At 46.1% G+C, this 24,300-nt stretch overlaps 1 protein-coding gene and 1 pseudogene across 2 annotated transcripts in view; both read right to left on the bottom strand.

Annotated features, from left to right (window-relative positions):
- The window catches only part of RAD51 (RAD51 recombinase), a 43,268-nt gene extending 21,340 nt beyond the window's left edge, over positions 1–21,928 (bottom strand). Inside the window, exons 1-5 of one of the 2 annotated variants that reach the window (XM_008268782.4) lie at positions 21,667–21,928; positions 14,992–15,080; positions 12,322–12,459; positions 4,182–4,299; positions 611–702 (exon numbers count right to left, since the gene is read on the bottom strand). In XM_008268782.4, the coding sequence (XP_008267004.1) occupies positions 611–702; positions 4,182–4,299; positions 12,322–12,459; positions 14,992–15,078 (435 nt within the window). In that variant the 5' untranslated portion in view covers positions 15,079–15,080; positions 21,667–21,928. 2 annotated transcript variants of the gene reach the window in all.
- Positions 21,929–23,661: 1,733 nt separating this feature from the next.
- On the bottom strand, positions 23,662–23,849 carry LOC127484092 (small nucleolar RNA U3; annotated as a pseudogene).
- Between the last annotated feature and the right edge of the window lie 451 nt (positions 23,850–24,300).

Below are 24,300 nucleotides of genomic sequence, written 5' to 3'. Positions count from 1 at the left end.
GATTTTTTTTTTTTTTTTTTTTTTAGATTTATTTACTTGAAAGTCAGAGTTACACAGAGAGAGCAGCAACAGAGAGACAGAGAGAGGTCTTCCATCTGCGGGTTCACTCCCCAACTGGCCACAACAGTTGGAGCTGCGCCGATCCGAAGCCAGTAGTTTCTTCCAGGTCTCCCACGTGGGTGCAAGGTCCCAAGGACTTGGGCCATCTTCTACTGCTTCCCCAGGCCATAGCAGAGAGCTGGATTGGAAGTGGGGCAGCTGGGTCTCAAACGGCGCCCTTATGGGATGCCTGCACTGCAGGAAGCAGCTTTACCAGCTACACCACAGCGCCAGCCCCAGTGGATTGATTTTGATGATGAGTTAAATCCTAGACTGAAGAAGAGAGCAGGTAAAGCCCAGAGATGCCTATTAGATGTTAAAGTATTTGGAATCAAAGATCTGGAAGCTTCTATGAGGTAGAAGAATTCTACAGTACAAGTATCTTCCAAACAGCTATAGGATCCTTAAGAACAGAGAAAGTACCTTTTACATACATCCCAACAGATGCTTACAAACGTCAAGAATCAGCTAATTCTAGCTGATCTGATTACCCAGGTCCCCAGCAGCTCACCTGGCATGTTACAGCCAGTGTATGACAGATTTGGGTCTTCCCGGTTCGAAATTCTCCAAACATCTCAGTGATAGATCCAGTCTCAATTCCACCTAAATGAGCGGTAAGAAACACTTCTCAGAAAAATACAAATGTGTACAAAGTAAAATCACAGAAATATTCTCAGAGCTTGTAAGAAAGATGCTTACATAATTTGGAAACCCAATTTCCAATGAGCAATAATTTTTTAAGACTTATTTTGAAATTATAGATTTATAGATACCTGCAAAGAAATGTACAGAAAAGTTCTTTCTGCACACTTGTCATCTAGTTTCCTCCAATGTTAACATCTTGCATGACTACAGTATACCACTGTTACCAGAAAATTGACATTGGTACAATCCAGAGATTATGCAGATTTTCCTAGTTTCATATGCACTCATTTGTGTAGATTTATAGTTCTATACAATGTTATTGTATTTGCAGCTTCATGTAACTTTGACCACAATCACAACATAGAACTGTACTTCTGGAGGCTGGCACTGTGGCAAAGTAAACTAAGCTGCCGTATGCAACACTGGCATCCCATATGGGCGCCAGTTTGTATCCTGGCTGCTCCCCTTCTAATCCAGCTCCTGGTTTATGGCCTGGGAAAGTAGTGGAAGATGGCCCAAGTGCTTGGGCCCCTGCACCCATGTGGGAAACATGGAAGAAGCTCCTGGCTCCTAAATTTGGGTGGGCCCAGCTCAAGCTGTTGCTGCCATTTGGGGAGTGAACCAGTGGATGGAAGACCTTTCTGTCTGTCTCTCCCTCTCTCTGTAGCTCTGTCTCTCAAATAAATGAAATCTAAAACAAACCCCAAAAAACTGCTATAGTTTGAATGATTTAGCCCTCTACTTATGCAGATATTTAAATCCCAAGGTTGTGAGAGGACAGATTGTAGGTCATTGTGGGGTTGTGCCCTCAGAAAGTAATTCAAGGAAGACTGTTATAAAAAAGCTTGGGTTAGAAGGTAGGCACTTGGCACAGCAGTTAAGATGCTGCTTGGCACCTGCATACTATATCAGAGTGCCTGGGTTTGAGTCCCAGCTCTGCTTCCTGTTAATGGGCATCCTGGAAGGCAAAGATGATGGCTTTAGTACTTGGGTCCCTGCCACCCATGAGGGAGACCTGGATTGAGTTCCAGGCTTCTGGTTTTATGTGGCCCAGTCCTGGCTGTGGTGGGCATTTGGAGTGAACCAGCAGATGAAAGATGTTTCTGTATCTTTTTTTTAAAGATTTATTTGAAAGGCAGAGTTACAGAGAGGTGCAGAGAGATAAAGAGAAAGAGAAAAAGAGAAAGAGATCGATCGATCTTCCATCCACTGGTTCACTCCCCAAATGGCAGCAACGGCTGGAGCTGGGCCAATTTGAAGCCACGAGCCTGGAGATGTCTCTGGATCTCCCACACAATGCAGGGGCCCAAGGACTTAGACCATCCTTGTGGCTTTCCTAGGCCCATTAGCAGGGAGCTGGATTGGAAGTGGAGCAGCTGGGACTTGAACTGGTGCCAATATGGGATGTGGGCACTGCAGACAGTGGCCTTACCTGTTATGCCACAGCACTGACTCTGTCTCTCTTTTTCAAAAAAGCCTGATTTGGGCCCAGCCACTTACTCTCCTTCCTGGCTTACCAAGTAATCATTCCTCTACACAAGCTTTATCCTTCCTATCTGACAGTCTCATAGGAGGCCAAACCAATGAATCCACTTCATCTCAGAATTAAATCTCCAAAACTGGAGTAAAATAATTTTTTCTCTTTATTATAAAGTTGTGTGCCTCAACTACTTTGCTGTAGTAATGAAAAGCTAATACCATTGCAAATTATTAAGCTACCATTGACAAGAAAGTTATAAATAACAAATACTTTTCATCATGTAATATAGACAGTAAATGGTAGAAGGAAGAATATAGGGAGAGCTAATGTAATTTTTTTGTAGGTTTATTTATTTGAGAGCTTGTTTGGAGGTTCTAGCAGGGGAGCACAGCTACTTGTATACCCTTGACCGAAAACCGGTCCTCCTCTAGTGGGGAAGGTCATCCTCTTCGACCAAGTGCGCAGCTTTGGGAAGGACACACATGGAGTGGTGAGGGAGGAAGGGGACACCTGCCTAGCCAGCCAGATCAGTCGAATCAACCCTGGCGATCAATGGGGTGACAGATGTCACAGCTAGATCACCCTCACATCCAGGTTTATTTATTTGAAAGGCAGGGTGACCAAGAGGAGAGACAGAGAAACAGATCCTCTAAGCACTGGTTCACTCTTCGACTGGCTGCAAGACCAGGACAACACTAGGCTGAAGTCAAGAACTTGGAATCTATCTGGGTCTCCTTCACGGGAGGCAGGCACACAAGTACTCGGGCCATCCTCCACTGCACTCGTAGGCACACCAACAGGGAGCTGGATTGGAAGTGGCGTAACCAGGTCTTGAACTGGTGCTTATATATAGGATGCTGGCATGGCAAGGCTGTGGCTTAACCCACTGTACCATAACACCAGCCCCTAACACTCAAATTTGACTATAATTCCTGAACCCATGCTATTTTGTACCCCCCAAGGAGGAGAAAATGCGAATAATTTAATAGGTACAGAAGGGTAAAGAACCAAAACTAACTTTGTAGCAATTAGTACAGGTATGCTCCCAAAAGTTCAAAACTGTAGCGTTCCTCATAGTCCTAAACATTATTGTACTGTACAATAAATAGTATTCAAACACAGAATGTTGTAACCAGTCATATTTCTTAACTTTGTGGTAGAGGAGAAACATAAATTTACAGTTATTTCCTTAGACAGAGAAATCTTATTCTCGGAATACAACATTAAAGAGATTAAAAATAAGTGGTTTTTTTTTTGTTTTTTTTTTGTTTTGTTTTTTTTTTTTTGTTTTTTTTAAGATTTTGTTTGTTTATTTGAGAGGTAGAGAACAGGAGAGACAGAGACAGGTCTTCCATCAGCTGGTTCACTCCCAAGATGGCCGTAATGACCGGAGGTGGGCTGATCTGAAGCCAGGAGCTTCCTCCAGGTCTCTCACACAGGTGCAGGGGCCGAAGCACTTGGGCCATCTTCCAATGCTTTCTTAGACAATAAGCAGAGAGCTGGATCAGAAGAGAAGCAGCTGGGACATAAACCGGTGCCTATATGGGATGCTGGTGCCACAAGATTAATTTTATTTTCTTGAAAGGCAGAGTTAGAGACACAGAGAGAGAGAGAGATCTTCCATCCACTGGTTCACTCCCTAAATAGCTGCAATGGCTGGGACAAGCCCAGGACAAAACCAGGAACCAGGAGGTTCTTACAGGTCTCCCACACAGGGACCCAAGCAATTGGGCCACCCTCCACTGCCTTCCCAGGCATACTAGCAGGGAGCTGGACTAGAAGTGGAGTAGCCAGAACTTGATTAGGCACACACGGATGACAGCATTGCAGGAGGCACTATACTGCCCACTATGCCAGCCCCTTACATGAATCTCTTATGCAAATATTCTAGTTTTGTTTGATGGCCTACATGTTTTTATAGCTAGAGCTCACAATACAGGGTAAGGGATTAACATACCTTGAAGTAGTTTGTCAAGCTCTTTGGAGCCAGTAGTAATCTGTATGATCTCTGATCGTCTTTGGTGGAATTCAGTTGCAGTGGTAAAACCCATTGGAACCAATTTAGCTGCCTCAGTCTGAGAAAAATAAAAATGTTAAATCAATAAAAACTCAGGTTCAATATCTCTTATTTGAAATACATGGAACCATTAGTGTTTCAGATTTTGGAATATCTGCAGACTTTACTGGTTGAGCATCCCTAACGTGAAAATCTGAAGTATTCCAAAATTCAAACCTTTTTAATGTCACATTAGCATTCAAAAAGGTATGGAATATTTTGGTTTTAGATTTTCATATTAGGAATGTGCAAATGTTATTAGTAAAACAAGAACCAGGGAAAAGAGAAAAATATCTAACAAAATTTCCAGAATGATTTCTCTTTCAAAAGTAATTGGGGGCTGGTGCTGTGGCATAGAAGGTGAAGCTGCCACCTACAGTGCTGGCATCCCATATGGGTGCCAGTTTGAGACTCATCTGCTCCACTTCCAAACCAGCTCTCTGCTATGGTCTGGGAAGGCAGTGGAAGATAGCCCAAGCCTTGGGCTCCTGCACCCATGTAGGAAACCCAGAGGAAACTCCTGGCTTTGGATCAGCCCAGCTCTAGCCGTTGAGGCCATTTGGGGAGTGAACCAGCGGATTGAAGGATTGAAGATCTCTCTCTCTGCCTCTGCCTCTCCAAAAAAAAAAAAAAAAAAGTCATCATGTGGGTGGGCTGGCATTGTTGGCATTGTAGCATAGTGGGTTAAGCTACCACCCGTGATGCCAGCATCCCATATGGGTACTGATTTGAGTCCCAGCTGCTCCACTTCCAATCCAGCTCCTTGGGAAAGCAGCAAAAGTACTTGTGCTCCTGCCACCCATGTGGGAGATCCGGAAACTCCAGCCTCCTACTTTGGTCTGGCCCAGCTCTGTCTATTGTGGCCATTTGGAGTGAACCAATGGATAGAAGATCTTTCTCTCTCACTCTCTCTTTGTAATTCTTTCAAATAAATAAATTTTAACCAAAAAAAGGCATCATAACCCAGAAAGTGGGTTGTGGTAGGTGTTCATACACAGGCAGGTCTGTTGCCACCAGCTAATATTTTCCTGGGGTCCTTACTGGATCCCATAAGGCCAGAAGAATTATTGCCAAAAAAAGAAATGTTGTTTGTTCCATGGAAATAAAGACAGGTTCAGCAAGTGTCACTTTATTTTTATTAGTGAACACTTCACATGAGAAATGTTTTGAAACTGAACAATTGGTTTCAAATACCTTCAAATGCCTTTCAAATAAATAAATCTGATGAAACAAAGCTCTGACAAGGCCTAAGAGAAAATCCTGCAGCATTTTTTCTAACATTAAAAAAATGAAGTCTAGAGAGGGATAACACATAGATTTTAGGGAGCCCTACTGACTTAGTCAATATCACAACCTTTAAAAAAAAAAAAAAAAAAAAAAAGAGGGGAGGAACAAGAAAAGGCTGACCGGGCCTCCAGAGATGGGCAAAAATGTCCCAGCTCCTGGCAGCTGTCCTGTGGTCTCCTCCCAAGAAGATGAACCATGAACCAGAGACAATGGACATTCCCAGCCTGTGCTTCAAGTGTGACAACACAGGACACTGGGCACAGGACTGCCCCACACCTGGTCCTCTGCTATGGCCCTGCCCATAGTGTGGTGAGGGACACTGGGAGGTAGACTGCCCATCCTTGCACCATCAGAGACAGTCAATCGTCCAACTCCCTCCTCCCCGAGGGCCTTGGCGATCTTCTGGGACTGGCTACAGATGACTGGTGCAGCCCTGGGACCTCAGCCCCTTCCACGACCATAGCCACCACCTCCGAGGAACCCAGGGTAACTGTCCAGGTAGCAGTTAAGCCTTTATCTTTTATCAATACGCGGGCTACCTGTTTGGTCCTGCCGGCCCATAATGGGCAGACCTTCCCTTCCCATATTTGAGTTACGGGCATTGATGGTCGGCTTCATCAGCCACCTACCACAGGGCCACTTCCATTCACTATCTTTGGGTCTCCGGTTACACATAGTTTTTTAGTCATGCTCTCCTGTCCTACTCCCTTACTGGGTCGAGGATCCTCACCAAGTTACACTTCTCCCTATCTTTCTTTCCCTTCTCTCCCAACTTGTCTTTTCTCCTTCCATTAACTGCAATCCTGACTACCTCACAGCAGACAAACTCATCTCTCTAAGAATTCCACCTGCCCTGGACCCGTCTTCTCCCTATGGCCCTAACTTGCAACCAAGCCACTCCTTACGCTCCCATCTTTCTCAGCTCCTTTGAACTCACGTATGGACGGCCTTTTCTCTTAGCAGACCTTCCTCCTCTCCAACCCCATCCCCAAGATTATCTACCCATTCCTCACTCTGTTAAGACAACTCCTCTGAGAACATGCCAACAAGGGTCTTCCCCAACCTCACTCTGATCCTATTATCCATACTATCAGACCTGGGGACTGGGTCTTTCTCAAAAATTCTCATCCACAGGCTCTACAGCCAAGATGGACAGGTCCACACCTGGTGGTCCTCACTACTCTGACTGCTGCCACAATTTCCAACATCCTTCCTGGATACATCTCTCAGCTTAAAAAGGCACCCACTGTGATTTCCACTTCATCCAATACACATCCTACAACAGATAAGTACTCCTGCCAACAGGTGGGTCCCACCAAGATCAAGATCACCAGATCATCACCCCTTCCTGTAATCCCTGAATAACAATTCCCTAAGTATCAATATGCACCCTATCCCTCTCCACCGCCTTTTTCTGCTCCTCACATTCACCTCAGCCCTTTCCCTTCCTAAATGTACGTGCTGTGCCGCTCCTGCCTCAGCTACATTTCAGCTGTGTTATGACTCCAAAAAACAACCATTCCAATGTTCCTTCACTGGATCACCAGTAATTGAGGTAACTGCCAGTCCTGGTGGAATTCTCAGAAGTGGCTGCTTTAACAAATCCCTGGAACAAAGGTCTGTATGACACCAACCACTCACTGGGGTTATAGCGCTGGGGAAGGGCGCCAGGACTTTAATCAAAACAGGAAGTTGCTAGGGTTAAGAAGGTGCTCAAAGACCTGGGAAAACACTTTTCACAGGTAACCATTCAATGGTGACCCTTATCACCTCTCCCACAAAGACCCAAACCACCTCACCTTCGGTGCCCTGACTGGCTCTCATGTGTCTCCTCAATCGACCAGCTCCTCAATTCATCCAACAACTCTCTGGCTGATGGTTGCTTGATTTGCTCCACCCTGTAACCTTCCTTTACAACTAATGAAGTCCTGATAAACTCTACTCTCTCACCCACCAATGAGGCAGTCTCTCCCTTAACATCTCCCTCACCCAAAAGGCCTATATCAGTGTTTCAATCTAACCTCATCACCATCCCTTGACCCACTGTCCTCTAATCCTTTTTCCAACTCCACTCTGCAATTCCACGACCCCTGTAACTAAAGGGGATTGCTTAACTGGAGGCCACTTCTTCCAGTGTGGGAGCTGGAATTACCTCCCAGAGGTCTCTGTTGTGCCCCAAGACCAATCTTTTCCTATACCAGTTTTTCAAAACACCTGCTTTAAAAGGGATATAACTGTCCTTCCTTTCCTAGCGGCACTGGGCGTTCTTACAGGAGTGGGTACAGGGGTTGCTGGCCTAACGCACGGTGCTACTCAGATACAACAGCTAACAAATACCATGAATGCTGAGCTAGAACAAGTTGCAGCCTGCATTATAAATCTGCAGGACCAGATTGACTCCCCAGCTGAAGTAGCCCTTCAGAACAGAAGGGCATTAGATCTTTTATTAGCAGAGAACATGTGTATTTCTGGGAGAACAATGCTGCTTTTTTACTAATAAATCTGGAGTGGTCAGAGACATGGCACAACAACTTAGAGAACATATTGCTAAGTGACAACAGGAGACTCCAGGGCAGCAAGGATGGGGCCCACTAACCTCTCTCCTCCCTTGGCTTCTCCTGATTCTGAGACCTGTAATAACCATCAGTATTATACTTCTTTTTGCCCCATGCCTACTCCACTTCATACAGGACTGAATCAGGAGCATCAACGCCCAGACATTTAACCAGATGCTACTGAGATATTACAGCTACCAGCCACTCCCATCAACCTCATAAATGAATACTCCACCTTCTAGCCTGGCCTAAAACCCACTCTGCCCCGCCTCAGCAGGAAGCTGCTACTTCCTATAACAAAAAGACTGGAATGTGAGAGCCCTGAATCCACATGGGTGTGGACATCAAGACATCTCCCCCACTCTTTCCTGGCATCAGGAAAACAAAAACACAAAGGTGCTGTGCACCTGGAGAGCCTCACCGTTCCTACAATTCCCAGCTATCAATCAGGGAAACATCCTGTGCCTCCTGGTACCTATCACTACCCCAGCTATAGGCAGTCTCAGAGACTCCCTGTTTCAGGGACATCTTGTCTCCTGATATCTGGTACCCTTTCCAACTGCTCCAGCCTGCATCCCACATCCCTTTGTTAGGCCGCTCCAACTCATCTCCCACCTATCTGCCCCCTCCCTTGACACCAATTCCCTATAAAGCCCCCAGCATTACACATGAGCCCTGAGCTCCTCTCCCTCTCAGGCCGCTCCTGGCAGTTCTTTGCCCTAATAAAACTCTTTCTCTACTCAGCGTAGTCTTGGTTGTCGTTCTCAGTCGTGGTTGAAAACCCTAACATCACCTATAACACTGGCATCCCAGATGGGCTCTGGTTCCTATCCTGGAGGAACTTCCACTTCCGATCCAGCTCCCTAGCTAATGTGCTTGTGAAAGCAGTGAAAGTGGCCCAAGTGTTTTGGTTCCTGCACCCACGTGGGAAACCTGGATAGAGTTCCTGGCTCCAGCCTGGACCAGCCCCAGCTGTTGTGGCTATTCAGCGAGTGAACCAATGGATGTAAGATCTACCTCTCCTTCTCTCTTTGTAACTCTTCTTTTCAAACAAGTAAATAAATCTTAAAGACACAAGGGTTGGCATTTGGCACAGAGGTGAAGATGCTACTTGGTACACTCACATCCCATGGTCAAATGCCCAGGTGCACTCTCAATTCTGGCTTCATGCTGATGTGCACCCTAGGATGCAACAGTTGATGGCTCAAGTCGTTGGGTCCCTGCCACCTACGTGGGAGACCCAGAGTGAGTTTCCATATGCAGGCCTTGGCGTGACCCAACCTCAACTGTTGCAGGCATTTGGAGAGCAAGTCAGAGGACAGGAAATCTCTGTCTCTTGACCTATCTCTGCCTTTCAAATAAAATAAAAGTGTAAAAACTTCAGAAAACAAAGGCAAAAATAAAAATCACTCACATTCTTATCACCCCACAATAACAACATTAATATCTTACTCAATTTCTCCCATGTACTTTCTTTACATAAATCTAAACATACACACGTAGTAAAAAACAAAAATCAGAGTGCGAGCTTTCATCCAGCAGTTAAGGCACCCTTGGCTCCACATCTAAGTACCTGGGTTCAGTATCCACTTTGGCTCCTAGTTCCAGCTGCCTGTTGAGAGCTCATCCTGGGAGGCAGTGGTGATGGCTCAATTAAATAGGTTTCTGTTGCAATTGATTTCTCAACAATGTTGCAGTGGAGCATGGTGGGGGCAAGAGGCACAGAGTCACCACACAGACCCCAGGAGTCAGGTGAAAGCAGGCTTGAGGCAAGCAGGCCACAGACTCGTTTATTTCAGTTGGTACAACATCTTATATAGGCAAGACCAGCCAGTCCGGTCAAGGGGTTGTCTATGCCCCAACCAATCACAGCCTGTTGCCAGGCAGGCTCCGTTGCCAGGTGGGATTCAAAGCCATCCAATCACAGCCTGTTGCCAGGCAGGCTCTGTTGCCAGGTGGGATTCAAAGCCATCCCTGAGTAACTGAGGTTCACTTGCCAGTGGCCACCTTGGCATGGCCTTCTCATTCTACCGCAGGTTTCTGCCACCCATGTGGGAGAACTGAATTGAGTTCCTAGACACTAGCTTCAATCCTGATCCAGTCCTTACTACTGTAGGCTTTTGGGGAGTAAATCAGATGTGTCTCAAGAAAACAAAAATTAGGGGCAAGAATTTAGCTTAGGGTTAAGACACCTGCATTCTGCATTGGAGTGCCCAGGTTCACCTCCTGGCTCTGGCTTCCTGACTCCAGGTTCTTCCCAATGCAAACCCTGGGAGGCAGCAGCAATGCTGAAGTTAACTGTGCTCTTGCCACCTTTGTAGGAAACTTGGATACAATTCCTGGCTTAAGCCCAGCCCAACCCCAGCCACTGAGGCTATCTGGGGGAGTGAATCAGTAGATAGGAACTCTGTTTCTCATATAAATACTTAAAAAACAAGCAAAAATCAAATATATTTGTACACACCCATGTATACACTCCTAAATGTTTTGTTCTTGTATCGTGAACATTTTATCAGTAAAATCCTACTAAACTGTTTTAATAATTTCATACTAATGAATATTTCTAAGATAAGAGATCATAATCTCTAATAAGACAAGGTTGGCCGGCGCTGTGGCTCACTAGGCTAATCTTCCGCCTTGCGGCGCTGGCACACAGGATTCTAGTCCCGGTCGGGGCGCCGGATTCTGTCCCGGTTGCCCCTCTTCCAGGCCAGCTCTCTGCTGTGGCCACGGAGTGCAGTGGAGGATGGCCCAGGTGCTTGGGCCGTGTACCCCATGGGAGACCAGGAGAAGCACCTGGCTCCTGCCATTGGATCAGCACGGTGCGCCGGCCATTGGAGGGTGAACCAACAGCAAAGGAAGACCTTTCTCTCTCTCTCTCTCTCTCTCTCTCTCTCTCTCTCCCCCACTGTCCACTCTGTCAAAAAAAAAAAAAAAAAAAAAAAAAAAGACAAGGTAAACACCAGTCACTAACAGTGGGAGGATAAACTGGTAGTCAATTTGACAGTTATTTATATCAAATCCCATGATAATACAACTCTAAAGAAATTATGAATTCATGCAAGGAGTTATATACAAAATAAGAAAACTTATTTTGGGGGCCAACATTATGGCATGGTGAGTAAAACGTCAGCATCCCTATGGGCACCAGTTTGAGTTCTGGCTGCTCCACTTCTGATCCAGCTCCCTACTGGTATGCCTGGGAGGGCAGTGGAGGATAGCCCAAGTGCTTGGGCCCAGCACCAGTGTGGGAGACCTGGAAGAAACTCCTGGCTTCGGCCTGGCCCTGCTCTGGCCATTATCACCATTTGGAGAGTGGACCAGAGGATGGAGGATCTTTCTCTGTCTTTCCCTTTCTCTCTCTGTAGCTCTGACTTTGAAATAAACAAATATATATTTTTAAAGATTTATTTGAAAGGCAGTTACAGAGAGGGAGAAAGAGAAAAGTCTTCCAACTACTGGTTCACTCCCTAAATAGTCTTAACAGCCAGAGCTGGGCCAATCCGAAGCCAGGAGCCAGAATCTTTTTCCAGGTCTCCCACACATGTGCAGGGGCCCAAGGATTTGGGCCATCTTCTGCTGCTTTCCCAGGCCATAGCAGAGAGCTGGATCAGAAGTGGAGCAGCTGGAACTTGAACTGATGCCCATATGGGATGCCAGTACTACAGGTAGTAGCTTTAGCCGCTACACCACAATGCCACCCCAAAATAAATAAATCTCAAGAAAACAAAAATTTGCTGACGCCGCGGCTCAATAGGCTAATCCTCTACCTGCGGCACCAGCACACCGGGTTCTAGTCCCGGTCGGGGTGCCAGATTTTGTCCTGGTTGCTCCTCTTCCTATCCAGCTCTCTGCTATGGCCCAGGAGTGCAGTAGAGGATGGCCCAAGTCCTTGGGCCCTGCACCCACATGGGAGACCAGGAGAAGCACCTGGCTCCTGTCTTCAGATCATCGCGGTGCGCCAGCCGCAGCGCGCCAGCTGCAGCGGCCACTGGGGGGTGAACCAATGGAAAAAAGACGACCTTTCTCTCTGTCTCTCTCTGTCCATTCTGCCTGTCCACAAAAAAACAAAACAAAACAAAACAAAACAAAACACCTTAATTTGTTAAACAGGTTGACTGGAGAAATGAGGTAGATTTTGCTACACCCTTTGTACTATTCCCTCTAGTGCCTCCCTGGGTCACATAAACCGTACTCACCAGAATTTTATCAGCTTTTGCTTCACTAATTCCTTTAATGTTTATTAACTCCTTCTTTGGTGCATAGGCAACAGCCTCCACAGTATGAAATCCAGCTTCTTCCAATTTCTTCACATCATTGGCATTTATGCCACATTGCTGTAAGTGAAGAAAGCCAGGGATAAATTTAAGATTTGGTTCTCTTATCTAACATGGATACAATGTGCCCTACCACCTAACAGAGGTATCTAAAACTTGCATTATATGCAACAGCTTTAAGAAGTGGACCCTGCTCATGAAGTTACAATGACAAATTATCAAAACCAATAGTTTGAAACTAGCACTATACAATGTATATTAAAATGGATTCTTATTAGGAATTGGGATTAAACCAGTACCCTCAACCTTTAATGACTGTGACTCTCAATGATCTGGGCCCTAAAAAAGCCACTTTAAACCAGTTGTCTTCCCACCCTTTGTACATCAAACATACACAAAGAAAATGGTGTTTTATACTAATCTAAGATGAACAGATAAAGCTGCTCCAGAGCTGAGGGGAGTACTATTCTGGTATATCTATACCTTTTTTGTAGAATAATAACTGTAGAGCTATGCTGTAGCCAGTGACATTAAGAATGGTGAGGAGCCAGCATTGTAAAGTCAGCTCTGCAATGCTGGCATCCCATATGGGCACTGGTTCATGTCCCAGCTGTTCCACTTCTGATCTACCTCTCTGCTAATGCACCTGGGAAAACAGCGGAAGATGGCCCAAGTGCTTGGGCCCCTGTCACCTATGTAGGAGATCCAGATGACTCCTGGCTCATGGCTTTGGCCTGGCCCAGTGCTAGCCATTATAGCCATCCAGGGAGTGAATCAACAGATGGAAGATTTTTTTGTTTTTCTCTCTCTCTCTCCCTAACTCTGAGTTTCCAGTAAGTAAATCTTAAAAAAAAAAAAAAAAAAAAAAAAAGTGAATACTACTTTTTGTTACTAAACATGACCACTTTTATACTACTCCTAACAATCCACAACCAAAAACACCTCTTCTTCCCTACACATAAGGTCGGCTTTGGTTTTATTTGTCACTGAAACTATACCTTCTGGGAAAGCAAGAGTTAGTGGAGGGATGTGTACATATTTGGGATTCAGGGAATATTTAGGAGAGGAGAAAGATCAGTATTTCTCAACAGAAACCATGTGTTTATTATTATTAATACTATTAATATTTAAGCAATAGCCATGTGTGAGTATGATGATGTTCCTGGCACCCAAACTTATGACTCTGAACTCTTAAATGTCTATCACAAATCCATTAAGTAACTCACAGAGTTTTGCAGCATAGTTGGAGATGGGAGAAATATGTAATAGGAGACCCACGAATCAAACCTTTCTCTGCTTCACCTCCGCCTTCTTTCAGTCCAAGTCAGCTGCACTTACTCTGGGGCTTTTAAAGCACAACAGGCAGAAATAGTGCAGGGCCCCAGCTCTGGTGCTTAATGTTCTCATGCAAAGTCCTAAATTGGAGCTTGGCTCTTTTTTATTTTTATTTTTTTATTTTTTTTTATTTTTGACAGGCAGAGTGGGCAGTGAGAAAGAGAGACAGAGAGAAAGGTCTTCCTTTCGTCATTGGTTCACCCTCCAATGGCCGCCGCGGCTGGTGCATCGTGCTGATCCAAAGCCAGGAGCCAGGTGCTTCTCCTGGTCTCCCATGGGGTGCAGGGCCCAAGCACTTGGACCATCCTCCACTGCACTACTGCACTCCTGGGCCATAGCAGAGAGCTGGCCTGGAAGAGGGGCAACCGGGACAGAATCCGGCGCCCCGACCGGGACTAGAACCCGGTGTGCCAGCGCCGCTAGGCGGAGGATTAGCCTAGTGAGCCCCGGCGCCGGCCGGAGCTTGGCTCTTACACCTTAAAAACTCCTAGCCATACTTTCTGTGACGGCTATCTTGCTGCTAACTTCTGCACAGATCTAGATCAACAGAGGGAAGCTGCTTCTCTCTATGCTCTGCATAAATGACCCAAGGCACTGTAATTCCTTAAACAAAACTTTCAGACTTTGTACAAAGAGCATAAATAGTCGACCATGGAGCCGGCGCCACGGCTCAATAGGCTAATCCTCCGCCTTGCGGCGCCGGCACACCAGGTTCTAGTCCCAGTCGGGGCGCCGGATTCTGTCCCGGTTGCCCCTCTTCCAGGCCAGCTCTCTGCTGTGGCCAGGGAGTGCAGTGGAGGATGGTCCAAGTGCTTGGGTCCTGCACCACATGGGAGACCAGGAGAAGCACCTGGCTCCTGCCTTCGGATTAGCGCGGTGCGCCGGCCGCAGCGGCCATTGGAGGGTGAACCAGTGGCAAAGGAAGATCTTTCTGTCTCTCTCTCTGTCCACTCTGCCTGTCAAAAAAAAAAAAAAAAAAAAAAAAAAAAAAGTTGACCATGGGATCCTAGGCTATATGTTCTGATAATTCGGCTCTGAAAAAGGAAAACGGTAAAGTAGGAAGAGAATCATTGACAAAACAGACCTGACCACATACAGCTAGCAATGTTCAAGTCTTTTAACAGGATCCTTGACAATTCTCCTGAAACTGAATTTGGGACTTGACCGTAGTACTAAACCTTTGTTTTATATAAGATGGTGGTATTTCCTAGGAAGTCTAATAAAATATAATTCCAAATTTAGCAACCAAGAACATACCTCTAACCGTGAAACAGGCTGTGGGCCAAAGCTTTCTTCTTCTACCGAAGTATCCGCATTTGCTTCGAGCTGCATCTGCATAGCCATCACTGAAAAATACAGATGGCTATCAGTATAAATAATGGAGAAATTTCATGGAGATAAAGACAAAGCTACAGGCGCTAGAGTTGTGGCACAGTGGTTTAAGCTGTTAGTTATGACACTAACTTCTGATCGGCTTCCTGCTTTTGCACCTGGGAAGGAAGTAGATGATGCCACCAATGTGGGAGACCCAGATGGAGTTCTGGGCTCCTGGCTTTGACTAGGCCCAGTCTGAGCCATTGTAGTCATTTGGGAAGTGAACCAGTAGATTGAAGATGTCTTTCTCTGTCTCTACCTGTCACCCTGCCTTTCAAATAAATAAATCTTAAAAGGAAAAAATAGAAAAAAAAATACAGCTACAACCTTAACTTTCAGCAAATCTCTGAATTACACCTGGGCCTCCATATTTGTGACTTATGCAAATCTAAAATATTCATGATAAAAAAATTGCCCCCGGTAATGTGTAGTCTTTTTTGTCATTATTCCCCAAACAATACAGTATACCTATTTATATAACATCTACGTTGTAATAGGTATTAAAAGCAAAGTAGAAATGGTTTAAAGTATATGGGAGGGTATCTGTGCTATATGCAAATATGATTGTCATTTTACACAAGGATCTGAAACAACTACAAATCTTAATACCTGAGGGGTCCTGGCCCCAAGTGCCCCAAGAGTATAGAATGACTGCACCTGACTTCTGATTTAATCATTGTACTCATGGCATCTAATCATGACCTACATCATGGCAGGAAAAGGAACAAATCTCCCTAGAGCTTTCCTCTCCATCTATCTACCTAGTTAGTTGCACTAGACTTTCCAGAAGAGCCAGGACAATTCTGCTTCTTAAAGGTGCGTATCTTAACTAGATCAATTACACCTCCCAAGCCCCTGCTTTATATTCCTTGAGGGCAGGGGCCAGGTCTTAGTATTTTTATATACCTCTACCTACACCTCATATCTGGAAAAAAATAACCCAACCTTGCTTCGACTCAACTCAAAAATAACTAAGTGTTCTTACAGATAAATGGAAAGCAACTGATTGGACAAAGACACAGCTTAGTGGCTAACACTTTTCATTAAGAAGCTCCAAGTTCCAACTAGTTGTAGGTAGTTTGAGAAGCCTGCCCACTAGGGGTCATTGTACCCTTCCTTCACCTTTCCACACAGAAAGCCAAAATCCATTATGTTAAATCTCTATGCCCAGCTAAACATAGAACACACACAGGCAACAAACAGGATGTTGTAAGCATATCTACCCAACCATTTTTGAATATGCATAACCCTTCCCAGAACTTCTCCTACACTTAAAGAATATGTTCAATTTCCCCAGAAACAAGCTGTATAAAACCTGTAACTCATGTCTTTTCAGGAAGCCTGGGCTTTGGTCATCAAGACAATATTGATTCTTCCTTGGCCAACCCAAATATATTCCTTTCTGCGTATGGCTCAAATCATTGTCAGTGTATTTCTACTGGTATATCACTAAATAAGAACCGTGGGGGGGGGGGGGTGGCACTGTGGCATGGCAGGTTAACCCTGGCTTGCAGTGCTGGCATCCATATGGGCACCAGTTCGAGTCCCAGATACTCCACTTTCAATCCAGCTCTCTGCTATGGCCTGGGAAAGCAGTAGAAGACGGTCCAAGTCCTTGGACCCCTGCACCCATGTGGGAGACCCAGAAGAAGCTCCTGGCTTTGGATAGGCTCAGCTTCAGCTATTGTGGCCATCTGGGGAGTGAACCAACAGATGGAAGACCTCTCTCTCTAACTCTTTCAAATAAATAAGGAAAAAAAAACCCATTGGGTTTTCTGCTGATTATATGATGGCACATCAGAAATATTAGGTGGGGGCTGGCGCTGTGGCACAGAGGGTTAATGCCCTGGCCTTAAGTGTTGGCATCCCATATGGATGCCGGTTTGGAGACCTGGTTGCTCCACTTTTGATCCAACTCTCTGCTGTGGCCTGGGGGTTGGGGGGGCAGTACTAGATGGTTCAAATCCTTGGACTCCAGCACCCACGTGGGAGACCCGGAAGAAGCTCCTGTTCCTGGCTTCGGATCGGCGCAGCTCTGGCCACTGTGGCCAACTGGGGAATGAGCCATCAGATGGGAAGACCGACCTCTCTCTCTCTCTGCCTCTCCTCTCTCTCTGCAACTCTGACTTTCAAATAAATAAATACATCTTTGGGGGAAAAAAAAAAGAAGAAGAAATGTTAGGTGTTTGCTAAATGATTATAGACTCTTTAGGACTATGAAAGGTTAAACTATTTTAGTTCTGTTTTCTTCCAGTAAGAGGAGCATGGGGGTTAGAGGACTATTAAAAGATATAGAGTGGTGACCCACTCTATATAAGCTCCATTCATGGTAGAGAAAGAACAAACAGATTAGGGAAGCACCTCTGGGGGCTGGCTTGAGGCATAGCAGGTTAAGCCTTGGCCCAAGACACTGGCATTCCATATGGGTGCCGGTTCGAGTCCCAGCTGCTCCACCTCCAATCCAGTTCCCTGCTAATGTGCCTGGGAAGGCAGCAGATGGTCCAAGTGCTTGGGCCCTCCACCCACGTAGGAGCCCCAGAAAAGCTCCAGGCTCTTGGCTTCAGGTCTGGCCCAGCTCGGGCTGTTGCAGCCATCTGGGGAGTGAACCAGTGGATGGAAGATCTCTTCTCGGCTCCTTTCTCTATAACTCTTTCAAATTAAAAAGAAAAAAAAAGGACGCCCCATCACAAGCAAGGATCATAGCTTATAGCCATACTTAAACTTCCAACAGGAGTGTATGGAATTTAAAGATCACTATTTTAGTCAATGCCAGACTTCAGTGAATAAGCAAATAAAGCAGGTAAATACCCTGATCATTCTGAAATCTTCAATTTAATTGTAAAGTCTATTCCTAAAATAAAATTATTATGCTAAAGTTAAGATTGGTCAGCCTGGGGCCAGAGCTGTGGCATAGTAGGTAGGCTAAGCCTCTGCTTGTGGCACTGGCATCCCAAATGGGTGTTGGTTTGTGTCCTGGCTGCTTCTCTTCAGATCCAGCTCTCTGCTTATGCCCTGGGAGAGCAGTGGAAAATGGCCCAAATACTTGGGCCCCTGCATCTGCACAGGAGACCCAGAAGCTCCTGGCTTCGGATCAACACAGCTCTGGCTGTTGTAACCATTTGAGTTTAACTCTGTAACTTTTTCTCAAGTAAATAAAATCTTGGGGCCAGCACTGTGGTGTACAGGGTAAAGCTGCCACCTACAGTGCAGGCATCCCATATGGTTGTTGGTTCAAGTCCCGGCTGCTCTACTTCCAATCCAGCTCTCTGCTATGGCCTGGAAAAGCAGAAGATGGTGCAAGTCCGTGGGCCCCTGCACCCGTGTGGGAGACCCAAAAGAAGCTCCTGGTTTTAGACTGGCACAGCTGTAGCCACTGCAGCCATTTGGGGAGTGAACCAGTAGATGGAAGACCTCTCTCTCTCTCTCTCTCTCTAATTCTGCCTTTCAAATAATAAAATAAACCTTTGAAAAAACTTAAAAAAAAAAAAAAAAAGATTGATGGGGCCAGTGCTGTGGTGCAGCGGGTTAAAGCCCTGGCCTGGGGCACCAGCATCCCATATGGGCACCGGTTCTAGTGCTGGCTGCCTCTCTTCCAACCCAGCTCTCTGCTGTGGCCTGTGAGGGCAGTGGAAGATGGCCCAGGTCCTTGGGCCCCTGCACCCACGTGGGAGACCTGGAAGAGGCTCCTGGCTTCGGATCGGCATGGGTCTGGCCGTTGCGGCCATCTGAGGAGTGAATCACTTGATGGAAGACCTCTCTCTATGTCTCTACCTCTGTGACTCTGTCTTTCAAATGAATAAAAAATAAATCTTAAACAAACAAACAAAAAAGATTGGTCAGCTTGCGGGGCTCGTGTTGTACAAAGCAATGCTGGCATCCCACTGAGTGCTGGTTCCAAGCCCCAGCTCCTCTGCTTCTGATACAGCTTTCTGCTAATGCACTTGTGAAGGCAGCAGAAGATGGCCCAAACACGGGGCCCTGCTACCCTTGGATGGAGTTCCTGGCTCCTGGCTTCTGCCTGACTCAGATGTGGCTGTTGTGGCAATCTGGGAGTGAACCATTAGATTGAAGCTCTCTCACCCTCTCTCTGTTGATCTACCTTTTAAATAAATAAATAAAACTTGAAAGAATTCTTCCTTAATACATACAAAATGTGTATATGTAAACAACTATGCATGGATTTCAAAGTTGATTTGCAACAAAATAAACTCCTTATTTTAAATTCCACTTCCCATGAACTTTCTGAGGTACCCTCTCTCATCTGAGGACAGTCTGACAGATAGGAATTCCAGGGCATGTTACAGAGCAGCAGGTTCAACACCCGCTTCCGAACACCTGCATCCCATATTAGGGTCAATCTTGTCTCCTGATTCGGCTACCTGCTAATGTGCTTGAGAAGGCAGTGGAAGACAACCCAAGTGCTTGTGCCCCCTGCCACACAAATGGAACACCAAGATAGAGTTCCTGGCTCCTTGCTTCAACCTGGCTCAGACCTGGCTGTAGCAGCCATTTAGGGGAGTGAACCACTAGATAGAGGATCCTTCTCTCTCTCTCTGCCTTTCAAATAAATAAGTATATTCTACCAAAAAAAAAAAAAAAAAAGATGAATTCCACACTTGGAGGCTTGACAGACAATGCTGGATGACCATCTGGTCTGGCTCAAGTACAGATCTCTTAGCAGCAGATTTAGCATACTGAGTTGATAAGAATGCCATGTATCAGAATCAGCTGAATGCAACAGAAAAACCTCCACTGTCTAATTTATGAAAATAGATTCACTGCAGAGCAATGGGGAAGGATGGTCATCTCAGTAAATAGTACTGGGCCGACTGGGTAGTCTTGCAGAATAAAATGGACTTGATCCCTCTCATATCACAGAAAAAAAAGTCAATTTCCAATTTAGATTACAGATTTAAATTTAAGAGGTAAAAACAATCATAACCAGACCAGGAGAAGCACCTGGCTCCTGCCTTCGGATCAGCGCGGTGCGCTGGCCGCAGCACAGCAGCCATTGGAGGCTGAACCAACGGCAAAGGAAGACCTTTCTCTCTGTCTCTCTCTCTCACTGTCCACTCTGCCTGTCCAAAAAAAAAAAAATATATATATATATATATACACACACACATATATATATAAAACCATGGGAAAGGCCGGCGCCGCGGCTCACTAGGCTAATCCTCCGCCTAGCGGCGCCGGCACACCGGGTTCTAGTCCCGGTCGGGGCGCCGGATTCTGTCCCGGTTGCCCCTCTTCCAGGCCAGCCCTCTGCTGTGGCCAGGGAGTGCAGTGGAGGATGGCCCAGGTGCTTGGGCCCTGCACCCCATGGGAGACCAGGAAAAGCACCTGGCTCCTGGCTCCTGCCATCGGATCAGCGCGGTGCGCCGGCTGCAGCGCGCCGGCCGCGGCGGCTATTGGAGGGTGAACCAACGGCAAAGGAAGACCTTTCTGTCTCTCTCTCTCACTGTCCACTCTGCCTGTCAAAAAAAAAAAAAAAAAAAAAAAAAACAAAAACCATGGGAAAGAGAAAGAATTCTTCAACTGGATACCTAGTGTGATAACCAAAAAGGAAAAGACTGAAAAACTGGGCTACACTTACACTCAGAACTTCTATCCCTCAAGATACCATTAAGAGAATGAGAAGTCAAATAAAGAAAATATTTACCATATAAAACTGATGGCTGTTAATCAGAATATAAAGAATGCCTTCAAACCAGGAGGAAAAAGATAATCAGTAGAAAAATAGGTAGAAATTGAATAGCCACTTCACAAGACGTCCAAATGGTCAAGAAACATATGAACAAATGCCTAACCTCATCAATATCAGGAAAGTTAAAATTTAAGCCACAATGAAATATTACTATTTACTAGAATACCTAAAAATAAAAAGAATGACGAAGATCAAGTGTTGGCAAGTATGTGGAAAAAGTAAACTCTCAAAACTTCTGGTGCATTCATACAAAATTCAAAAACAGCCGGTATTCGTTAATGGTATACACGGTTAACAGAAGAGAGAAAATAAGCGACAAGGGGGCAGAAGAGAGGCTGCTGGGGTGCTGACAGCATTCTGTTTGACATGCATGATTACACAGGTGTATTCATTTTGCAATAATCGCTGTATACGCTTGGGACGTGCGCGTTTCTATATTGTGTTTCAGTCCACTTTAGAAGGCTTTCTGCGTGCCAAATCCCACTTCGGAAAATTTCCTAGGCACCATATGAATGCTTTTCCATCTAAAGCATGAAAATATCTTTCTGGCAACTTAAGGTTGGTACTTTGTAAGCAGAAAATGGTGTCATGGACAGACGGAGCAGAACACGGAAATGCAGGCGGCGTGAAACAGCTGTGACTACACTGCTCAGGACAGGCGGCCGCTGGGACTCTCCACAACGAGCCCCAAGTCCGTTGGGCGCAGGCACGCCCCGGCTCCGCCATCTTCCGTTTTTTCACCAGCAGATCCCAAAAGCCGGCCGAGGGAGCACAGGCCCCTGTCTGCGCCCGGTCAACGAGAGGAGGAGCCGCGGCCGTGGAAACAGGCCAGGCCGACGACTTACACTCACCTGGGCCTAACAGCGTTGCTCGCTCGGGCTTCTGTCCGCTGATCCGGCGCACGCTCGACCCCCGGAGGGCCTCGGCCCCGACCCGAGACCCACTTGTCCACGCCTTGCTCCGGCCCTCTGCGCACAACCTCGGCGAGTTTCAAATCCAACCCCGTGACCAGCGGAAGGTTTCAGCTCCCCTCAAGACCCGGTCAACACAGCTGGTCCTGCGGGGCGGCTTTCGGAAGTCCCGCCAAAACCCTCAGGGCGGCGTCACGCACGCGTCGGCGTCGCGCCGCCCCGCCCCTCGCGCTCCGCCGGCCGCCCGAGCTCGGGGCCGTAGGGAAAGGGCTGAGGAGCTTGGCACCGCGTGGTGTTATGAGTTTCCCACCTCCCTTAAACGCAAGGACTAATCAAAACTTTCTAAATCGCCACCTTCTTGTCTTCACGAGATGGAGGACCACAACTCCCAGGAGCTGGAGTGGTGGGGCCGGGGCTGTATCTCCCGGGAGGCGCCGGTGGGCGCTCTGACTTCCGGGAGACCTGTTGGTTGTGTCTGTAGTTCTTTGAATGTGGGCTTTTGGTTCTTCTGGGAGCTGTACCCTGGAGCCGAGCGCTTTCCAGGCCCCCGACAGGGGTGGAGTTGAGGAATCTGTGGCAGATGGATGAAAATGGAGCTAGCAGAGGGGAGAAAGAAATGTCTCCGTGTCTGTCATCTGCAGTGACTTACTGGAGATTGGCAGGACCCCAGAGGAAGGAGGCGCAGAATTTGAGAAGGCAAACCTTACGGTTTACCAGGACGTTCGTCCTGTGATTCCGATTTTGAAAGCTGGGTAGAGTTTTTGGGTGAAGAAGCAAGCGGTGGAAGACATAAAAACAGTGCAGTGTGGGCTTGCGGATAAACTTTGTTCAAGGAATAATGTTGTCTGATGAGGAAGAATGGAGACCAGGAAAGTTACATTTAGTTCAAGCTAAGAGGTGTAAGGAGCTTTGGTCTTTACTTTGGGAAATAACGAAGTATTTCTTTTAAAGTCAGAGAGAAGGGGTTCTTCCATCCGCTGGTTCACTTTCTTTGGGCTGGGCCAGGCCAAAGCCAGGAGCCACGAACTCATCAGGGTCTCCCACGAGGGTGACAGGAACCCACATAATTGGACCATCATTTGCTACCTCCCAGGTTCATTAGCAGGTTGTGGAGATGAAGCTCCTGGCACCTGGCTTCAGCCTGGCCCAGCTCCTAACCTTAACGCCATTTATGCTGCGAACCAGCAAATGAAAGATCTATCTGTCTCTGTGTAACTATGCCTTTCAAATGAATAAAACAAATCTGAGAAGAGGAGGGGAACAGAGGAAGAACTTCATCCCAAGCACTCTGATGCTGGCATCCCAAGCATCCGCTTTTAGCTGCTGTGTCAGAACACTGACCCCCAAATAATTCAGTTTTAAGATGAGTCATAGGTTAGATTTACTTTCCCCCCTACTACTACTATTTTCTGTTTGTTGAGTGCTTTAAAGTTAACAGCTCACACCATCCTCTTGCCATCATCTCGTGGCATTAAAAAACAATTTCAAGAAGGAGCAGAGACAGCAAAAATCCATTCAGAAGCTTGTGCAACATTTCAGGCCAGAGTTGAAGGCTTAAGTTAGGGCATCGACAGAGAACAGATTCAAGAGCCATTCTAGACCTAGGAAAAATCTTTAGTAATTTAGTGATTAACTTAGATAGGGCCTAGGATTACAGTAAACTATTTTCCATACAAAAACTACCCACTTTCGCCCAACCCCTTGTTCATACTCTTTCAGCTCAAAAAGTCTACAAAACCACAGTCCTTTCCCCACCAGTGAGGTCACATGACTTTGACCTTTCCAGTCACAACTAAGCGACCAGCAGTGTTCATTTAATCCAAAATGGGCTATCTATATTCTTGCTCCTGAAGATTAAAATTGGGATTTAGAGTCAAGTCTAGTGAATAAATAAAATTCATTTTCTTTCTGTTTAGACCAATTACACAAATGGAAACCACCCCAACTGCATTCTGTCTCTTTTATTCTCCCAGAGAAAGGTAAGAACTATCATCAGTGGCAAATGGCAGTTGGACCAAAGCAACACCAGCTTCATACTCAGGACAAACAGCTTTGTTTCTTCCTCATATATTCAGAGAGCCTTCCCTAGTAGCTATAGAAACGATCCCTTAATGTAAAGTCTTCTCTAAAATGAACTGACTAGTTTTTAATCTCTTTCCTTCAAAACAATCCACTAAGAACTTGGAGGGGTCAGGGCTGTGACATAGTAGGTTAATCCTCCACCTGCAGTGCCAGCATCCCATATAGGCGCTGGTTCAGGTCCCAGTTGTTCCACTTCCGATCCAGATCTCTGCTATGGCCTGGGAAAGCAGTAGATGGCCCAGGTCCTTGGGCCTCTGCACCCATGTGGGAGATCTGGAAGAAGCTCTCAGCTCCTGGCTTTGGATTGGCACAGCTCTAGCTGTTGTGGCCAATTGGGAAGTGAACTAGTGGATCGAAGCCCTCTCTCTCTCTGCCTCCCCTCTCTCTCTGTGTAACTCTGCCCTTCAAATAAATAAATCAATCTTAAAAACAAAAACAAAAACAAAAACAAACAAAAAAAAAAAACAAAGAGGGGCAGGCATTTGTCTTAGC

Source organism: Oryctolagus cuniculus, chromosome 12 (genome assembly GCF_964237555.1).
Source record: "Oryctolagus cuniculus chromosome 12, mOryCun1.1, whole genome shotgun sequence".
Lineage (NCBI taxonomy): Eukaryota > Metazoa > Chordata > Mammalia > Lagomorpha > Leporidae > Oryctolagus > Oryctolagus cuniculus.
This window is presented reverse-complemented; position numbering and strand designations above follow the sequence as displayed.